Below are 16255 nucleotides of genomic sequence, written 5' to 3' on the forward strand. Positions count from 1 at the left end.
TGAATTTGTGCTGGGTACACCAAAAGCATGGAACAGGGAGCAAGAGGCCAGTTGATTTTATGGGGTTCAGTCCCAGCTAGGCTTGTTCCTCTATTTTCAAATGCCTTGGCAAAACCCCTGGGCTTTTTGCAGTGGGAATCACGCCTCTGGTGCATACAGAGTGACAGGAGTGGGAGTCAAGGCTGCAAAAGGCAGGGTCTTTGTGTGGAGCCTGGTTTTGATGTTTCTAAAACCTGAGAAAGGTGAAACAAAGGTGAGGCTCAGTTTTAGCTCACTGTCACTGCTGGGTATCCAGGAGCTAATCCCTAATCTGATTCCCTGAGGTGCTGCCTGGCAGGGAATCTCCCTGCCTTGGGGCTGGCCTGGCTTGACCTGTGGCAAGGAAAGACAGTGAGACCTGCATGGCATTGTTCTGTGTGCCAGGAGCAGTGGAAAGACAGCGAGACCTGCATGGCATTGTTCTGTGTGCCAGGAGCAGTGGAAAGACAGCGAGACCTGCATGGCATTGTTCTGTGTGCCAGGAGCAGTGGAAAGACAGCGAGACCTGCATGGCATTGTTCTGTGTGCCAGGAGCAGGCTGCTTGGTTGTGTAACCACAGCCCTGGTGGGTGGGAGAGCCCAGGGTGTGCTCATCCAGCCAGGATCTGCTGAGCAGGCTCAGGGCAGCAGCAGAGCAGGAGCAGGACTCAGTGGTCCCTGTTGGTGATGCAGCTTGCAGGCTTGGGACTCTGAACCTGCCTCTGGGAGGGAAAAGCCCAGGCTGTATTTCCTCTAATGAGCAGAGGAATGTGTCCATGCCCAGAGGCTGCTTGGAAAACCCATTAAGAGCAGCATAAAGTCCTGAGTGTTAAAAGTCCTGGCCTGGGTGTTAATCCCTGCTGGTACAGGGAGGCTGGAGAGTGGTCCCTGTGTCACCTTTGTCACCTTTCCCCTGGGCAGGGCTGGGAGAGCAGGCTGGGATCTCTAAGCAGGTGCCAGCAGACTTTGCTGAGGTGGTGCTGGTGGTTCTCTGAGGGGCTGAGGGCAGTTTGAGGAGCTCCCTGCCAGCTTGGATATTGTAATGTCCTCAGCCAGGTCTGTGTTTGGCCTGCCAGAAGGAGCAATGGCAGACAAATGTAGTTGCAAATGTAGTTCGTGAGAGCAGTTGGTGCCTTGAGGATCTCTGAAATTCCTTTTCTGATGACTCCAGTGTTTGCTCCAGAAATGCTGGAGCTCATTGCTACAATTAATAGTCTATTCAATTCAGGTCTTTTTATTTCCTCTTTTTTTTTTTTTTTTTGTCCCTCACAGTCTTAGGAAAAGTCCTGAGTGCAGTGGGCAGTGCACAGTTACTAATGTCACAGAAGTTCCAGCAATTCCATGGCCTCTGTGAGCAAAACTTGGTGAGTCTGGATCTCTTTTCCTGGTTTCTGAGAGGATGCCTCTCTTTGAACAGCACAACAAGGACTTGGTCAGTGTTAACAGGCTGCAGTCCCTGTGAAAACAAAGCCACAGCCTGCAGTGCCAGCTGGGGGAAGGCTGGGTTAGCACAGAGGGGCCTCCTGCTTCTGAAGGGCTTTTTGAGGCAAACCCCTGAGGCTGGGCTGGATAGGGGGGCCTGTTTGAAAGGTCTGCTCTTGACCACACATGCTCCCTTTGCGTGTGTGGCTGGTGACACTGTCCCCAGGCCACTGGAATTGATCTCTGAAAGGGAATGCAGGGCTTTGCCCTTGCTCAGAGCTGACCTGGCTAATGGGGATTGATGGAATCTGTGGTTTAGTTTTCCCCTCAAGCTTTATGGTAATATGGATTTTGCAAACTTCCTCAGGGGTGAATTCCTCTTTAGATGTAAAATAATCTTGGAGAGACTTAAGGAGCAGGAGGGGGTATAGTGCTGATCCCAGCTGAGCAGCAGCACCAGCAGAGCTTTCTATGAGCTGCTTGGATCTGATCCCATGCTTTCCAGGGTCTGTGGTGGTGGTTCAGCTGTCTGGGAACTGGGAAAATTCTATTCTTGGAAGAAACTTAAGCTACTTAAAATTTTTCAACTCAGCCTGAGAAGTACTGATGCTTTCAGGTTGTTTTGGGCAGAAATGTAGCAAAATTATTTTGCTCATGAAAGCTCAGTTTGGCTCCTTAGAGTGCTGCACATCCAGGCATCAGAGCTGGGTATCCATTTCCATTATTCCCCCCCTGAAATGGCAGTCTCTGTGTAAGAAGACAGCATTGTCACTCTGATTGCCACGCTGGGCGCCTACTGTTGGAGGTTCCTGCTGTGGGGTTAGTGCCAGCACTGGGTGTCTGGTTCAGGATTACTCTGCTGTAAGGAGGAGTGCTTACAAGGAGTCAGGACTTGCCTCCTGAGCTTGGCAGAAATTATTTGGGCTGTAAATGATGGCTTTGTGTGTCCATGCTCAGGGCCGCTGTCTCCTGTGGCTTCTCACTGAGTTTGGCTGCAGGCAGACATAAAAGGGGTGAAGGTGCTATTCATGCTGCTCTGCTGGGTGTATTCTCTCTGAAATGGGGTTTTTAATGCTTCTCCCTTTCTAGAACCCTAATGCCAATCCCAGACCCACAGCCCAGGACTTGGCTGGATTTTGGGATCTCCTCCAGCTGTCCATTGAAGACATCAGCATGAAGTTTGACGAGCTGTACCACCTCAAAGCTAATAGCTGGCAATTGGCAGAGACACCGGAGAGAAAGGTGAGTGAGGGGCACTGGGGAGTGGCCACAGCACCTTGTTGTACACATTTGGGGTACCTGAGGTCTGGTTTTGTCTGCAAACAGATGCTCCCAAGGGCTTTTGCCATCCTGCACTGGTCATCTCACTGCCTTGTAAGGCACCAAGGCCATTCCTCTTGAGTAATAGTGGGAACAGTTTTGTGCAAGGGGAAAAGGTGTTGGATGGAGAGAGCCCAGAGTGGTGGGCAGTGGTGCAGGGGCCTCAACTATTCCTAGCACTGTGTAGATGGATTTAACTATCCCTTGTGCCCAAGTAATGTGAAAAACAAGTTGAACCTTTGAAAAATGCAGGAGAGGTGAGGTCCTGGCTCTGCCAGTAAGGGTAGGGAGGACTGTGACTCAGGGCATGGTGGCTTATTAAAATTTTGTAGTTCCACGTGAAGTTGTGTCTACGTGCTGCCTGTGCTGTGCTCTGAGCTGCAGCTGAACCAGACAATTTCTGAACTCCAGGCCATTCCAGAAGAATCCTGTACCATGGAAGCTGCATGGAGGGGAGGGTTAGGCTGGATAACAGGAAAAGATTCTCCCCCAGAGGGTGCTGGGCAGTGCCCATGCTCCCCGGGGAATGGGCACGGCCCCGAGGTTGCCAGAGCTCCAGGAGTGTTTGGACACTGCTCTCAGGCACAGGGTGTCTGTCCTGCAGGTGTCCATGCAGGGGTTGGACTTGATCATCCTGGTTGTGGATCGTCAGCCCCTGGATTGTGGACTTCCATCCCAGGAAATGTCCAAGGTCAGGTTGGACAGGGTCTAGAGGAAGGTGTCCCTGCCATGGCAGGGGGTGGAACTGAGTGATCTTCCAACCCAGACCATTCTGTGATTCCATGATTGTTGTGGGTCCCTTCCCATGCAGGACATTTTGTGATTCTGTGAAATGCAAAATGGCTCCTTATAGAAACAGGGGCAGTTGATTTGAGGGGTGTCTGGCTGCAGAGCTGCTCTCCCCAGCACCATCCCAGTCCCTCCAGGGCTGAGCCGGCGCCCAGCCGCGCACATCTGTATCAGTTGTGGGTTTTTCCTTACTGTCTCCCTAAAGGAAGAGAAGAAGCCACCCCCTCCAGTGCCAAAGAAGCCAGCCAAGTCCAAATCGCAGCTGAGCCGGGACAAAGGCTCCGACTCAGACAAGCAGCGGCAGGAGGCGCGGAAGCGGCTGATGGCGGCCAAGCGCGCGGCCTCCGTGCGGCAGAACTCGGCCACCGAGAGCGCCGACAGCATCGAGATCTACGTCCCCGAGGCCCAGACCCGCCTCTGAGCCCAGCCACGGCCAGCCCGCGGCTTTTATAAGTCATTAAATGGGAAAAAAAAGGTTCTCTCGAAACTAGTGTGATTTATTCAGTCTAGAGACAATGAGCCATCCTTGAAAAGGGCTCCTGAGTTGGCTTTTTTCTCTCTCAGCTTTAAGTAATGAAGATTTTAACAAAAAAAAAATACAAACAAAAAAAATTAAAAAAAAAAAAGAAAAAATGCCCCTCGTTTTCTCCCCAGCTGTGGTGTTGCTGAATGGACTGGACAGACTCCTGGGAACTCCAGCCCCTCGACTTGGAACTTCAGTCTTTTTACTTGTTCTATCTCATGAGAATTATTAGCTTGTTTACAAGAAGAGGACAAGAAAACACGAAGCCTTGAGCACTTGCCATGCTGTGTTCTTCCTCCTCCTCAGATCTGTTCTGCCCTTCTCATCCTTTATTTTTCCCTCCTCCTGCTCCCGTTCTCCCACCCTTTGCATGGTTTCGGTTCCCGTGTCCGGACCCCCCTGTCCCTGCAGAGAACACCTGTGGTGTGTCATTCCTGCTGCCCTCTCCAGCCAGCAGCCTGCTGGGCTTTGTGTTCTTGGGAGGGGGATGCTGGGGTGGGGGAGGCTGGGCACAGGGGGCCCTATCTTCAGCTTGTTGGAGGGAGGGGACGCCGGGGCTGTGGAATGTGGGGTTGAAATGCAGCCCAGAAGCAAAATGTGCAATAAACCTGGCGCAGGGGACCCCGAGAGCCAGAACCCGCTCCGGGCCGGAGCTGAAGGAGCACAGAGCACGAGCACATCACTATGGTTTCCCTCCTCTTCCCATTCCCACACCGTTGTCCTTGGCTGGCTGGTGGAGAGAGGAGCTGCTGCAGCGGGGGCTGTGGGGTCAGCGTGTCCAGGAGGAGACAGGAGGGTGTACATATGCACATATACACTTAGTAGTACCTGTATAGTAATTCCTACACACGGATCCTGCCCACGCCACCGCGGGGGTGGGCAGATGTATAGCATATATTTTTACATGTACTATATCTAGATGTGTGTCCAAGTGTGTGTAAAAATATATACCCTGTGTGTAAGCAGATGACTATTTTTTCCTTATCTCCCTGCTCTCTGGGTAGAGGAAGGATTGCTAAATATTTTTTAGCCCATTTTTTCTTCCCCTTTGTAGGTCTCCTTTCCGGTCTGGCTCCTCAGAGCCAGAGCTGCCACCCCCTGATTCTTTGCCACCCTCTCACACAGAAGGTTTTTGTCCCATCCTGAGGGATCTTGCTGGGGATTTTTTTTTTTTTCCTCTTCACACGTTTGAACAAGTTGGGAGATTGTGTGCTACTGTCATGGGGGTGGAGGTGGAATCCCAGTGGTTTCAGTGAGAGTGTTGGTGATCCAGAAGGCAAAAAATAAATAAAAGTGAAATCCTGAACGATGCCTGCTACCCATTGTGTGCTGTCTGGGGCTGTCCATGAACACTGCTCTGAGGTCTCTGCCCCAGCCATAGAATTCCCAAAGCTTGGCTGTGCTGGGATTCAAATTGGGCTGGAGTTGGGGATGAGGCTCTGCTCTCAGGGGACAAGTGCAAGCAGCCTCAGGTTGCTCCAGGGGAGGTTTACATTGGATACTGAGGGAAAGTCCTTCATGGAAAATGTGGTCAGGGCTGCCCAGGGCAGGGGGAGAGTCCCGAGCCCTGGGGGTGTTGGAAGGGTCTGTGCAGGTGGCACCTGGTGGTGCGTGGGCATGGCAGGGTTTGGCAGCAGCTGGGACTCCTCTTGGAGGCCTTTCTCAAACCTAAAGATTCTGTGGGGGCAGAGACTTTGTTGGGTTGCACTATCGGGTTTTGGGGAGGATGCAGCTTTAGGAATCACTGGCAGAGAAACAGAACACCAAGGAGATGTGGGAGTTCATTTATTTATTTTATCATTTACTCTTCCCTACTGCTGTTCATGGAGTGGTCAAGCTCTCCTTGCTGCCCTGGGCTGGGCTTGCTCGTAATATTTATGTTCTTATATAATATGGATTTGTGTGCATATATGTGCAAATATATGTGCATATATTTTAACATGTAAGTGAATTTATAAAGATGCAAAAATTAATTAATTTTAATATGGTTTTGTATCTTATAATTAATACAATACTTTAAATTCCTCTACATGTATTAAAATGCATACACAAATACAGAGGTAGAGTTACATACTTCTATATGCATATACATATAAATATGTGTAAGACGTGTACAAAAACGTGTTATACGTATTTAGACACACCTCTTATAAATCTGAGAATTATTTGTTGCAGATATTTAACACCCCTTTTATAAATAATTTCATGCCTACTCCTTGAATCCACCTGTTTTGAGCCCTAAGGACAGGTGCAGCCAATCACGGGGCTGCCTAAGATCACGTGGGGATGGTGGTGTCACGAGATGGCTGCCTGCCAATCACAGCGCGGTGTGACGTTTAACAAAATGGCTGCGCCCTCCCATAAGATGGCGGGTGAAACAAAATGGCCGCCCCCAGTGGATACAAGGGGTGAGGCCGTGTGTCACAGTACTTCCGGGCCCTATCAACCAATCACAGCACAGAATGTACTGCTGCGGCGAATGGCCGTGAGGCTGCTGGGAGGGGCGGGGCTCGAGGGGGCGGTGGGCGTGGTCTCCTCTTGTTCCGTGCCGTGCTCGGGCAGGAGGGCGCCGTGCCTGCCTGTGTCCCTCTTCGTTTCTGGGATCCGTGTCCCTGTCCCGTGTCGCTGTCCGTGTCCGTGTCCCCGTCTCGGCCGGGCGCTGCAGCCCCGCGCTCTCCGGCTCCTGGAGCCGCTCTCGGCTCTTCCCGCGGCTTCCCCGGCCCAGCCCCTGCCGCGCGGGGCCCATTCTCCGGGAATCTTCAGGAATGCCCCGTGGCGCCGGCTCGGCTCGCTCTGCCCGGCTCGGCTCGGTCCCCGCCCGGATCGGGACAGCGCCTGTCCCCGGGGCCACCCCAGGACGGCTCCCGGCTCCGTCCATGCGCGGGGATCGCGCTGCCTCCGGCACAACCGCGGGGCTGGGGACCCTCGGGGGTGCACAGCGGTCCCGCGACCCTCGGGGGTGCACAGCGGTCCCCGCTTCCTGCTATGTTCTGGGCACAGCCCCGGCCCAGCCATGGGGGAGCACTGCCAGGGAGGGTCCCGGAGCCTCACTCACTTTTTGGGAGTTTTGGGGCAGGGCTGGCAGTGGCGGAGTAGTTGGAGAAGTGGGAAAGGCTGGGAGAGCTGAGAGTGTTCAGCCTGGAGAAGGGAACACTCTGCGGAGACCTCAGAGACCTTTCTTGGGCCTAAAGGAGCTCCAGGAGAGCTGGAGGGGGACTTGGGACAAGGGATGGGAATGGCTTCACATTATCAGAGATCAAGGATATTGGGAAGAAATTCCTCCCTGTGCGGATGGGGAGGCCCTGGCACAGGTTACCCAGAGAAGATGTGGCTGCCCCATCCCTAGAAGAATCAAAGGCCAGGCTGGACAGGGCTTGGAGCACCCTGAGATAGTGGAAAAGCTGTCCCTGCCCATGGCAGGGGGCTGTGCCTAAATGGTCTTTACAGTCTTTCCAACCCAAACCACCCTGGGAAGTACGAGAGTGTCACATGAATGGGGCTGTTGTGTGTGCCTGGGTCAGAGCCCGGGGCCTGGGGGGCTGCAGGGCTGGGGGCCCTCCTGGAGGACCCTCCCAGCCCCAGCTGCTGCCCGGGGAGGTGGTGCAGGTGGGTGTGGTGCAGGTCAGAGCGGTGCCTCCCCCTGTGCCCCATGCTGTCCCTCGGCACCTCCACCCAGCTCACTGGCCCCGAGCCCCTGGGAGCTGCTGCTCTCTGCTGGAGCTGCCTGGGGGTCCCCAGGCCCTGCCAGAGGCGCAGAGCCCCGCGTGCAGCTCAGGAACCACGAGGTCTGCCTGGGGCCACAGGAGGGGCAGCAAAGCTGTGGTGTCCCCAGCTGTGACCCCCTGTCACAGTGCAGACCCCCAAGCTGGGCTGGCAGACCCTGCCCTGGCTCCAGCTCCCCACTCCCCATGGGAATGTGCCCCATCCCACATCTCTCACCCCGAGCACAAAGCCCATGGACAGTGGGGGACACCTGGGTACTGTTCCAGGGTGGCCCAGGGGTTTATCTGGGGGTGGAGAACCAGGTGAGGCACCCACAAAATGACAAATCTCGCTCCAACACACAGCTCATATTTAAAAATAACAACCAAAACTAAAAAAACTTTTATTTGACAATAGAAAAAAAAAAACAAAAAGATATTTACAGTAGTTTGTTATTTCTCCATAAATTTAATTCCAATAACTCCTGCCTCTGGTCCGTCCCAGGGCAGCAGCACCAGCCCCTGGCACAGGCACTGCTCGGGGGAAGGAAACCACTTGGGTTTGACTGGGGCAAGAGAGCAGGAGGCCAAAGAGCCTCTCCCTCCCCCAGGACAAGGGACAGAGCTGCAGGGGGGTGACGAGGTGAGAGTCCCAAAGCGGAGGACTTTCCCTGAGGAGGAGACAAAGGGCAAACGAAGGCTGGACATAGAAATGGAGGTGGGGGTGAGAGGCACACGATGGGCACCCACCCACCCTGGTGTCCCCCAGCACTGCACAGGGCACCTGCCCAGGTGATGCTGTTGGGAAACCTTCCCACAGCAGCCCCTCCCTGGCACTCTGAAGAAATTGGGGGTGGGAACACACCAGTCCCCCAAATCAGTGCTTTTCCCTTCCAGCCCTGTTCCCTCCAGTGCTCTCCCCCTGCCCCGCAGAGCTCCCAGTCCTGCGGCTTTACCCCCTCCAGCCATCGCCTCATCTGGCTCGGTGATTACCGAGGGGATTGGCGCTGCCATGGCCAGGGTACAGTCACTGAACAACCCACAGGGCCCGGCACAGCGCCCGGGGACAGCGAGCGACACCCAGCCAGGAGCTGCCCCGGAGCCCCTCAGGCCCGGCCATCCCAGCTCACGCCAGTTTGTCACTAGAGGTCCCCAGCACCGCACAGCCACGCTGCGAGGGGAGGGGACAAGGAGCGACATCTCCATCCTCCGCCCGCCCCGCGCTGCCTCCCAGGAGCCCCGCGCTGCACTTGCAGGACGCACATGGCCGTGCCCGCACCACGCCTCCTTCCAAAGGTTTTATGGAAAAAAAAATAAAAAATAAAATATAAAAGGAAATGAAATCGGGTACAAAATTCACAGTCTCAGGTCTGCCCGGGCTTGGCCCCGCGCTCACTGCTCCGGGCACAGCGGGCACACATTCGGCATGAACTCGAGGGGAGCGCGGGGAGGGTGTGGAAATGCTTACAGATTAAAAAAAAAAAAAAGTAATAATCATGGAATAAATCACAATTAAAGGGAAAATGTTTCAACAAAAAACTTGCTAAACAGCACCATAGAGATTTCTACTGGCAGCATCCAGAACAACCTAAAAAGGAAGAGGAGGGTCCTATTTTTTCCATGATAAAATGCCACAGACTCCATGTTTCCAGTTCATCTGTTCTTTGCCCTTCCCTGGGCAAGGCAGGCCCCCTGGCCAGCACCGGGAAACAAAAAAAACCCCAAAAACAAAAGGGGGGCCGGGGGGGAAGGGTGGCAGGGAGAAAGGATCAGAGATATGGGAGACAAAGCTCTTCAGCCACAGTCCTTACACTGGCATTAAAAAGCCAGGTTCTCTCTGTCTCCCTGAAGAAACGGTGCTGGCTGGACCCTCGTTTGCAGGAGAGGAGGAGATCAGCAGGTTTTCCAGGGGAGCTCCCGTGCCCGCTCCGGCCGTGCGGCAGGGACAGGGCACTGCCAGCGCTGGGCTCGGGCACACACCGGGGCACCGTGCTCGGCAGCCGGGGCATCTCCGGGGAGGATGGCGGGGTGGGACCGGCCTTCCTCTGCCGCCTCGGCTGCCGAGAGACACCGGAGCCCCCGGGGGCAGGAGCCGCTCCTGGATGGGCCATGGGGGTGAGGGAGGGTCGGAGCCCCGGGAAGGGCACCCTGCGGGACCCGGCCCGGGGCTATTTGGAGGCTCCCGGGGGTTCGGCGTGCGGAGCCAGGGGCAGCTGCCCCCCCTGCCGCTGCCGCTCCAGCTCGGCCGCCTTCTGCAGGGCCACCTCCACCAGCAGCTGGAAGCTGCTGAAGTCGTCCCCGAAGAGCTCGGGGGGCGTGGGGGGCGGCGTGTTGAAGAGTCCGGGTGTGGGGCTGCCCGCCTCGGCCCGCGCCAGCAGGGTCAGGGTGCTGCTGCCGGGGCCCGCCCTGGCCTCGGGCCCGGGGGGCTTCTCCCACTCGGGGCTGTGGGCGCTCACCACGGCCAGCGCCCGCGCCGGCTGGCACAGTACCTGCGGGCACACCGACATCGACAGCACCTTGGAGGCGCCCGCGGGAGGCATCACGAGCACCCCGGGGCCGGCGGCAGCGCCCCGCGGCACGGCCGCGTCGCCGGCTTTGCCCCCGCGGCGGGAGATGGTGAACTGGTTGGGGTCCTTGCCGTCCTTGCGCAGCATGTCGGGGAGCAGCCGCCGCCGCGCGTTGATGAACCAGTTACAGATCTGCGGGGAGAGAGGGCGCGGCGGGGTCAGCCGGGGGTGCAGCCCCGGCTCAGAGCAGCAGCAGCAGCTCCTCCAGAGCAGGCGAGCGGCTCCCACACGGCCGGACTCCCACAGGTCCCCCTCAGCCCTGCACCCCCTTCCCGTGCGGCTCCGGAGAGGCACAGCTAGCGCTGGCACCCACGGAAACCCCAGCACCGGCTGCTTCCTGCCCGGCACCGCCTGCCCGGGGCAGCCCCTTCCTCCCCGGCCCTGCCAGCGCCCATCGGGCCCGTGCCCGCGGCTCCTGCTCTCCATCGCAGCCCAGGACGGGCACAGCCCGCGCTGCCTCGGGCCGAGCCTCCCCCAGGCACAGCAGCCGTGCCCGGAGCCCCGGGAGCTGGGGCGGTTCTCAGCAGAGCTGCCCCCGGGGCAGGAGGGGCTCAGTGCTGTGCCACAGGCCCCGGCTGCAGGCACAGCACAGCTCCTGCCATGCCCCAGCCAGAGCCCAGGGCATTGCACAGAGCCAGCCCAGAGCCCATCCTGCAGGTCCCCAACCTGGGGACAGGCTTTCCTTCTCCAGGTGACCCATCCTGGAGCTCAGCCCTGTTTCCACACTGCTGCCAACCCAAACGGGACCACCGAGACTGCCAGAGCAGATGGATGGCAGGAGAGCAGCACAGATGGAAAACCCTAGAAGCCATCAGGTGATGGAGCTGCAGCTCCTCAGCCCCTAACAGGGGATGGGACAGCAGAGACACCTTCCTGTGCTTCTGCCCACGAGCAGGGTCACAACTCATGCTAAAGGCTCTCCCACACTGCACAGCATGGAGGCTGCACGTCTGGCAGCCCTTTGCCATTATTGAGCCCTGGCCATGAATTGTTTCAGCATCTTTATATAAAATGCTGCATTTAAATAACTGCCTTCTTCCTAGAAAACAATTAGAAGAGAATAAATCAAGGGGAAAAAAAAAAGTCTGATCTTTCCTAAATCAACAGCTATGGAAAATATTTCCCCCAAGGAGAGAGAACTTGTCACAACTTCAACCACAGCAAGATCTCAGTTGTCCTTTTTTTCTTTATGACAATATTTGGCATTAAAACTCTCAAACACACCAGTCTTACTCCCTTTTCTGTTCCAAACCCCCTCCCTTGCAGGCCTTAACTGGGTCCCCTTGACACGATCCTGGCCATCCACCACTCTGATCCCCAACTAGAGAGATGGACTCCCATTGAAAAGCCCAACTCCTCAGGGCTGAGAACCCCCAAAATCCAGCCTGTCCCCACCACCATGCTCCTTCCAGCATTTAATTCCCATTGGAGAATGGGGCACAGAGATGGGGACACACAGCCACTGTGACAGCAGGCACTGTCACAGAGCCGGGACACGCTCTGGCTCTGAAGCAGTTTACTGGGATCAGTCCGTCCCTTTTCCTCCCACCAGCACACCCTGCTCTGTCCCTTTGGGCAGTGTCTGTCCCCTGCACTGTGAGAGCAGCATCTCCTCCACAGGGAGGAAAAGCCCATCCAGGGCACAGGCTGGGAAAGCTGCTGCTGTCCAGGAAGCCTCAGTGGGAGCAGGTGCCACTTTCCTAGTGCTGGAATTCCTGCAAGGGAGGCACAGGGCTTCCTGCTCCCCCTGATCCCTGGCTGCTGTGCACAGCTCCAGCTCCCCAGGCCATGGAGCAGCCAGGTGGGGGCACAAAGAAACAGCTGGGGGGGGTTGGCCAGTGGCTGTGGCAGAGCCCTGCATTCCAGAGGATTTTTGGAGGGGCCAGATCAGCATCACAGACTGAACCCCACAGCCAGACCATGGGGTGTCCCACACCTCCCCCAGCAGGCAGAGGGAACCCCAGGGGTTCCTGCTGCAGCCCCTCAGGCTGGCACTGGGGATGCCCTCGGGCTGGGACCCCCTGCACAGCGGGTACAGGGGGCACACGCTGGCTCTGGGGTCACCTGGGGCAAACAGCAGCTGGCACACAGCAGGGCCACACCTCAACAGAGCCCACCCATGTGCCAACCCCTGCCGGGTCCCACGGGGCTCAGGCACCGAGAGCCGGGCACCTGCCAGTGCCCCCGAGGCCTGGGGCAGCCCCCGTGTGCCAGGCACTGCCAGGCCAACCCAGGCCAGCACCAGCCCAGCTCCCACAGGCCAGGCCTGTCCCTGCTCCCCTGACTCAGCCTCAAGCCCAGCCAGGGGCTCCAGGCTGTCCCCGAGCAGCTGCTGGACACGGCTCTGTGGCACAGCCAGCACTCACAGAAACACACTAAAGTGAAAGAGCAGGTTTGCCCTGCTGCCCAGGGAGAGGGCAAGCAGACAGCCCTGCCCACACTCTGTGTCTGGGCTGGGACAGCTGGCCAGGACTGTGCTGAGCCACGGGGAGAGGAGCCAGAGGTACAGAGGAAGCTCCAGGAGAGGAGCAAACCCACCAGCCCCTGCCTTCTGCCTGCACCCCACACCCTGTCAGGTTGGGAGAGGGGGATGGGGCCCAGGGCACCAGGCCTGAGCACGGAGCACAGGGCCAGCAGCTGGGCAGGCCCTCCCAGACACCCCAAACACAGCAGGGACCACACCAGAGTGGGAAGGACAAATGCTGCTCACCCCCACTGCTGCCCAGGGCTCCTGCCTGGGCACCCACCCTGGTGCCACATGGAGAACATCAGCCCACAGCTGGGAGCAGGACAGGGAGACTCCTGGACAAGGCTCCCCTTTAATGCAGCTGGTGTAACTGGGACCAGGTGGACCAGCCAGCCCAGGGCACTCCAAGCACAGCCCAGCCTCTCCCTTCTGGCTAAAATCACAGAATATCCTCAGCTGGAAGGGATCCACAGAGATCATCAAGTCCAAGTCCTGGCCTTGCCCACTCCAGGGCTGTTCTCTGCCCAGCTCTGTGTGCAGGGGGTGCTCATCCTGCTGGGGGTGTCCAGGGGAACCGGATAAAGAGGCATCCCCCAAACCCCTCCCACCTGTGCAGCTTTTACTGACAACATCCAGCCTGTCCCCACTCCAGTCCCTCCACCTTCCAGCTCCAGCAGAGCTGGTCCCCACGGCTCAGACCTCTCCCACGAAAGACCCTCCCTTCACACAGGTGCCTTTCCTTCCCAAACATCCCTTCCCTTGCTTCCTTTCTGCCCTGCCCGTGGTGAATGGTCCCAGCCTGCCCAGACCTTTGGGATCCTCGGTAGGGTTCTCCTGTCCCACACCGCATGGCAGTGTCCCCAGCAGTGTCCCCAGACCGCATGGCAGTGTCCCCAGCATGGCAGTGTCCCCAGCATGGCAGTGTCCCCAGCATGGCAGTGTCCCCAGCGGGTGGGGCCGGCTCCTACCTGCAGCACGGAGAGGCTGGTCTGCCCCGAGAGGCTGAGCTTCTCCTGCTCCGAGGGGTAGGCGTTGAAGCGGTGCTCGTACAGCCAGTCCCGCAGGATCTTCACCGACTCCTTGGGGAGGTTGCCCCTTCTCTTCCTCTTGCACTGCGAGGGGTCGGGGGATGTGGCGCCGTCCTCGTCCCCCGGGTCACTGTCCGACATGGTGGAGCTGCCCGCGGGACCCCCCTGGCTGAAGCCTGGCGAGGGGAACCAAAGGGAGCTTCAGGCGGTGTCCGGTCGGGGGAGGGGAAGGGGCCTCCCACCGACCTCCCCCCGCCTCCAGCGGGGGTCTCACCCCCTCCGGGCCCGCTTGAGGGGGAATCCCGAGGCAGAGACCCCCGGGGGCGGGACACAAACAACCGGCACCGGCGGGACAACGGGGGCACCGAACAGAGCCCCGGGGGTGCGGGGGATCTCAGCGCACGCACGGGGCTCGGGGGCACTCGGGCTTCGGGGGGCACCGCAACGGGGGGAAAAAAAAAATCAAGCGTGGGGTAGGGTGGAGGAGGGGAAGTTAAAAACAAAAACAATCTCAGCAGGAGAAAGAGGCCGGAGCTGGAGAGTGGGAGAGGAACCACGCGGGGTCATTGTGCGGCGGGGATGGAGGCGGGGGCGGCTGTCACGGGCCGGGGGCTCGGCGGAGCGGGACTCTGAGGCCGGGCCCCGCCGCCCCTCCGGCCGCAACAGGCGGTGAGGGGCCGGGGCCGCCCACACAAAGCGGGGCAGCGGCGGCCGCGGCCCCCCCGGGCGGCGGGGGCACAGAGGGGCCGGAGAGCGGCCGGGGAGCGGCCCCCGCGCTCCGCCGCCGGCCCCGAGTCGTCCCCGGGCGGGCAAACTCCGCCGTGACTCCGAGCGGCGGCGGGGCCGGGCGGGACCCCCGGTCGCAGCTCCCGCAAACTTCGGGAAGCGCCGGCGCGGCCCGTCCCGCTCCGTCCCGCACAAAGGCGCGGGGCCGCCCCGCTCCCCCCGCGCCCCCCGGGATCCATCTTTGCGCTCACCCCCGGGCCGCCGCCGCCGCCTGGGCGCTCGCATGGGCCGCGCCGGGGTCTCGGTGCCGGGGCCGGTGCGGGGCCGTCCCGCGGCGGCGGGCGGGCAGCCGGGCGCGGCGGAAAGTTTTGGGTGGGCGGCGGTGACAGATGCCGAGACAGAGTTCCCTTTGTTCCCGAGGAGGCAGGAACTCGCCGGGCCCCCCGCCCCCGGCCCCGGCCCCGGCCCGCCCGCCCCCGGCTGTCACCGGGCACCGGGGCCCCCCCGCCCCGCCGAGCCCCCCCCGCCCCGCCGAGCCCCGGCCGGTACCTGGCGCCGGCGCAGCCCCGGGCTCGGCCCCGCTGCCGGACACGGCCCCCGGCGGGAGGGGGCAGGGACAGAGGGAGCCCCGGAGCCCCCGCAGCCGCCCGGCCCCGCGGAGCTGCGCCCGCACGGGGGCCCAGCCACGGCACCCACGTGGGGACAGCCAAGCCTGGGGACACCCAGCAGGGACACCCGCTTTGGAACTCCCACCCAGGGACACCCACGCAGGGGTGCCCCACAAGGCACTGCACAAGTTCCTTCCCCTGGCTGAATGCTGTAGCTGGGCCCCAGGGGTCACCGGTGTCTGTGGGCAGGGGACAGGGACAAGGACAGGAGCTGCAGGGACAGGTGTGGGTGACGACCCTGGGGACCTCTGGGCACCTTGAAATTCCACCAGTGCCTCGCTTTTTCTTTACCAGATGGGAAATCAGAAGCCGAGCACATCACTGCTCCCATGACAGAGGAAGGTGTTTTCAAGCAAAGGTGGTGACTGAGAAGGATCCAGGTGGAGCCCTTGCTTTGCCATGGCCACCAGGCTGGCCAAGGTCTCTGGAAGCCTTTCTGCTCTCCCTGTGCCTCTCCCTGACCACAGCAGAGCCCAAGGTCACCTTTGGAGTTTTGGAGACCAAATTGCTCCGTTTATGTGCTGCTGGTCCAGGGTGTGACGAGCATGAGATTTCCCCAGCACAGCTGTGTGCCCCTGTGTGCTGTGGGGCTGGGTTGCATTGCCACCTCCTGCCAGGTGCTCCGTGGAGCCCAAGGGGATGGGTCCATCAGGGGTCCCCTGGAGCGGCGCCTTCGTCAGTGGAAAGGAAGAAGAGAGAGGAGCTGCTCTGAGCAGTGGTGCCACATCCCAGCGCCTGTGATGGACAAAGTGCCACCATGGGAACCCTGTCCTGCAGCCAGCCCAGAGCCCCCTGTCCTGGGGGGCATCTCCTGGGGATGTCCTTTTTGGGATGTCCCTCCCCTGTCTTGGGCACAAGCACAGTGTGGGCACCCCCCAGGACCTGTGTGCTGCTGGGGCACAGCCCCCAAGCCTCACCAGGTCCTGCTCCACCTCTCCCCACCAACCCCTGGCTTGATGTCACCCTGCCCCAGGGGCAGCTCCCCTCCCTCCCCTCTTTGCTGCTTGCAGACTAAAAGATGGGAAT

General features: G+C 59.2%; 2 protein-coding genes across 10 annotated transcripts in view; one reads left to right on the forward strand and one right to left on the reverse strand.

Moving 5' to 3' along the window:
- The window catches only part of DLGAP4 (DLG associated protein 4), a 156863-nt gene extending 151482 nt beyond the window's left edge, over positions 1-5381 (forward strand). For all 8 annotated transcript variants that reach the window (XM_071455470.1, XM_071455472.1, XM_071455468.1 and 5 more), the window contains 3 exons: positions 1291-1382; positions 2530-2682; positions 3755-5381. In XM_071455470.1, the coding sequence (XP_071311571.1) occupies positions 1291-1382; positions 2530-2682; positions 3755-3970 (461 nt within the window). In that variant the 3' untranslated portion in view covers positions 3971-5381. The remainder of the gene's footprint in view (positions 1-1290; positions 1383-2529; positions 2683-3754) is intronic.
- Positions 5382-8140: 2759 nt separating this feature from the next.
- Positions 8141-15240, reverse strand: TGIF2 (TGFB induced factor homeobox 2). Of its 2 annotated transcripts, none has more exons than XM_071455446.1 (3): positions 15111-15240; positions 13776-14011; positions 8141-10472 (listed from the first exon to the last, which is right to left on the reverse strand). In XM_071455446.1, exons 2-3 carry the CDS (start codon positions 13974-13976, stop codon positions 9942-9944), a joined length of 732 nt encoding a protein of 243 aa, XP_071311547.1. In that variant the 5' UTR covers positions 13977-14011; positions 15111-15240; the 3' UTR covers positions 8141-9941. The 2 variants fall into 2 exon arrangements, with proteins under 2 accessions (XP_071311547.1, XP_071311546.1); XM_071455445.1 differs by lacking the exon at positions 15111-15240 and adding an exon at positions 14813-14964.
- Positions 15241-16255: the final 1015 nt, after the last annotated feature.

Source organism: Agelaius tricolor, unplaced genomic scaffold (genome assembly GCF_023055355.1).
Source record: "Agelaius tricolor isolate 1412-34295 unplaced genomic scaffold, bAgeTri1.0.p SCAF_49, whole genome shotgun sequence".
NCBI lineage: Eukaryota > Metazoa > Chordata > Aves > Passeriformes > Icteridae > Agelaius > Agelaius tricolor.